At 34.8% G+C, this 2,630-nt stretch overlaps 1 protein-coding gene across 1 annotated transcript; it reads right to left on the minus strand.

Annotated features, from left to right (window-relative positions):
• Positions 1-980: 980 nt before the first annotated feature.
• LOC116028824 lies at positions 981-2,268 on the minus strand. The gene has a single exon (XM_031270652.1). It carries the CDS (start codon positions 2,107-2,109, stop codon positions 1,243-1,245), a length of 867 nt encoding a protein of 288 aa, XP_031126512.1. The 5' UTR covers positions 2,110-2,268; the 3' UTR covers positions 981-1,242.
• Positions 2,269-2,630: the final 362 nt, after the last annotated feature.

Consider the following 2,630-nt stretch of genomic DNA (forward strand, 5'->3'; position numbering starts at 1 on the left):
ATTTAGTGTTTATATACATTAAGGTTTAAGTTTATTAACATATATAACAAATATTATAAACATAGTATAAAATAATGTTATTAAATATGATACACTAGTTAAAGTTTAATATAAAATAACGTTATTTTGGACCATTGTCTACCATGCAAGGTGGACAATAGTCCATGATATAATTTGCGAAATATGAGAATGCCACCATAGTTAGAGACTAAGGGTCCATTTGGGAACACAAAAAATGACTTCTGCAAGTCAATTTCTGAATTTTTCCTGTGTTTAGATATTCAAAGAAAAAATGACAATGTCCCTATTTGATAAAATAGTTAGTCTATCAATCAATTTTGGCTTATTTGATCACTAATAACTGTTTGACTTAGTTAAAAAATCAATATAAGTGTTTGGTTAATCCGTTTTTGGTAACTCCAAAATGTTAAAATTCAAAAAGTTGTTCAAAACAACTTTTTCAATTAGCTTTTTGAGAAAAGAAATTATACCAAACAATTATCAACTAATTAACAACTAATTTACCAAGCACATTTCTACAATCAGCTAGTGTTATCAACTAGCCATATCCTCTAACCCAATCAGCTAACAGTCATTTACCAAATAGGGTCAACAACAACAATAATAATAATATTATAATAATAATAATAACAAAATATTTATTATTATTATTATTATTATAAAATTGTTGAAACAATAATTGGTAATAAATAGATGTTAAGAATAATAATAAGTTAAAAGAATATTCTATGATCAATGTCAAGTGAACAAAATAAAGATAGTAATTTTAAAAATATTTTATCATTGTACACTAAATAAATTAAAATGAATAAATTATCAATTTACATAATTACACTAACACATTTTATATATTCAAGTTAGAATCTTAACAATATTAACTCTTATATAATTTTTATTTTTATTTTTTATTAATAACTATATTAGTAGATCTGTCACGTGATTAAAAAAATACCAATAAATATAGAAAAAAAATTATAAAAACTTTCACAAACAATATTGTTTAATACAATACTTGATACAAATATCAAATTCAAATAGCGGTATAGCACTTTCTTTAGTTTATTTTTGAATTTGAGGTAGAATTGTTAATTGTATAGGAAAATGTGAAATGAGAAATGAAAAGGGCAATATATACGAAGGGTAAAGTAGTACTTTGAGAAGGTTGAATGACGGTCGCTGTCGTTGTCGTAATCGTCGGAATGGGTCAAATGTCAACGCCCATCAGTGGTTGTGACGGGACCTTCCGAAATCCGCAAGTTTTCTCGACCTGTTCTTGCAGAACGACGTCGCATTATGGAAGCGGGACTTCGCTGGAGATCTAATCTCGCCGGGATACACTATCTCCGGCGGCATCCCCTTCTGGTTCCAGCGTTGGTTAGGGCTGGCCCACACTAATGGACTCAAACAAAACGCGTTCCGGCTGAGACCAGCTTTGCCACCGCCGCCGCCTCTCTGATACGCCGGAGTCCTTCTCGGTGTCTGTTTCCATGCTGGCGACGATTGCCCGCTCGATCCGCCCTGGTAATCCTCTTCGTTGTCGTCATCGGAGTACCTAGCCGGCGACATTCCTCTGTCGCAATTCCGGAGAGTTCTCTGCCTCACTCCGATCGTAGCTTCGTCTAACGAAAGCGACCGGGTTTTCTTCCCCCGACGACCTGCGAGAATTGTGGAGAACCACGAAGGAGACGACGACGGCATAGTGTTACACCGATCATCCGAATCCGAATCCAGATCACCCGATTTAGACCTAAACATATGATGGAACAAGGAAAACCTAAAATTCTTCTTCTTCTTATCCTTCTTATTGGAAATTAGTTCTCTAGTTGGGCCGACTTGTGGAGTAGCATGGAATCTCTGATCCGCCAAGCCATGGCGGCTGAGGCGCCAGGTGGCGGCGGTATCAGATTCCCGGCGAGAGGCATAAGGCGAAACGGACTGAGGAAAAACAATACGCGGGGCGGGAGCGGCGTTGGAACTCCGGTGAAGATGGGATTGGGCCTCGATGAGAAGGAATAGCTTTTCACGAAGACAAGTAGCGCAAACGCCGACGACGCTACTCAAGTCGGAAAGATGTTTCTTACACCTCATTTAGATTCTATTTGTATATACAAGAGAGTGTTTGGAAGAGGAAGATTCCGGCTAGCATTTCTGAAGCGAAGTGGCTTGCTTGGTGGATGACAGAACCAAAAGTGCAGGAGAGAAGAAACGGACATTGGAAAGTGGTTGTGCCTTTAAAAAAGGTTGGAAGGTCGGGGGGACCGGGGACTCCAATTTGTAGATTATGATTATTTGTAAACATATATTATTATAATTTTATGGATTATTTTCAACTGTTTTACTCAATTTATTATTTAACAATTAAGATATTATGATTTTATGAATTATTCTCCCCTGTTTTACTCAACTTATTATTTAATAATTAATGACTTTCTAACGTAATATTACTATGTAAAAAAGTTATTTAGTTATTACTTTGACACTTTGTCATATTAGTTTGAAAAAAAAAATTGTAATGCCTCTCATAAATATACTAATTAATAATGTCACTCCTAAATTATTAATGATGTAATATTGTCACTCATTTTTTAATATTAATTTCAAATTGTATG

Source organism: Ipomoea triloba, chromosome 9 (genome assembly GCF_003576645.1).
Source record: "Ipomoea triloba cultivar NCNSP0323 chromosome 9, ASM357664v1".
Lineage (NCBI taxonomy): Eukaryota > Viridiplantae > Streptophyta > Magnoliopsida > Solanales > Convolvulaceae > Ipomoea > Ipomoea triloba.

Excerpts from the sequence above, each read along its gene's own strand:
- LOC116028824 (XM_031270652.1), bottom strand. The coding sequence starts at position 2,109 with ATGAGGTGTAAGAAACATCTTTCCGACTTGAGTAGCGTCGTCGGCGTT.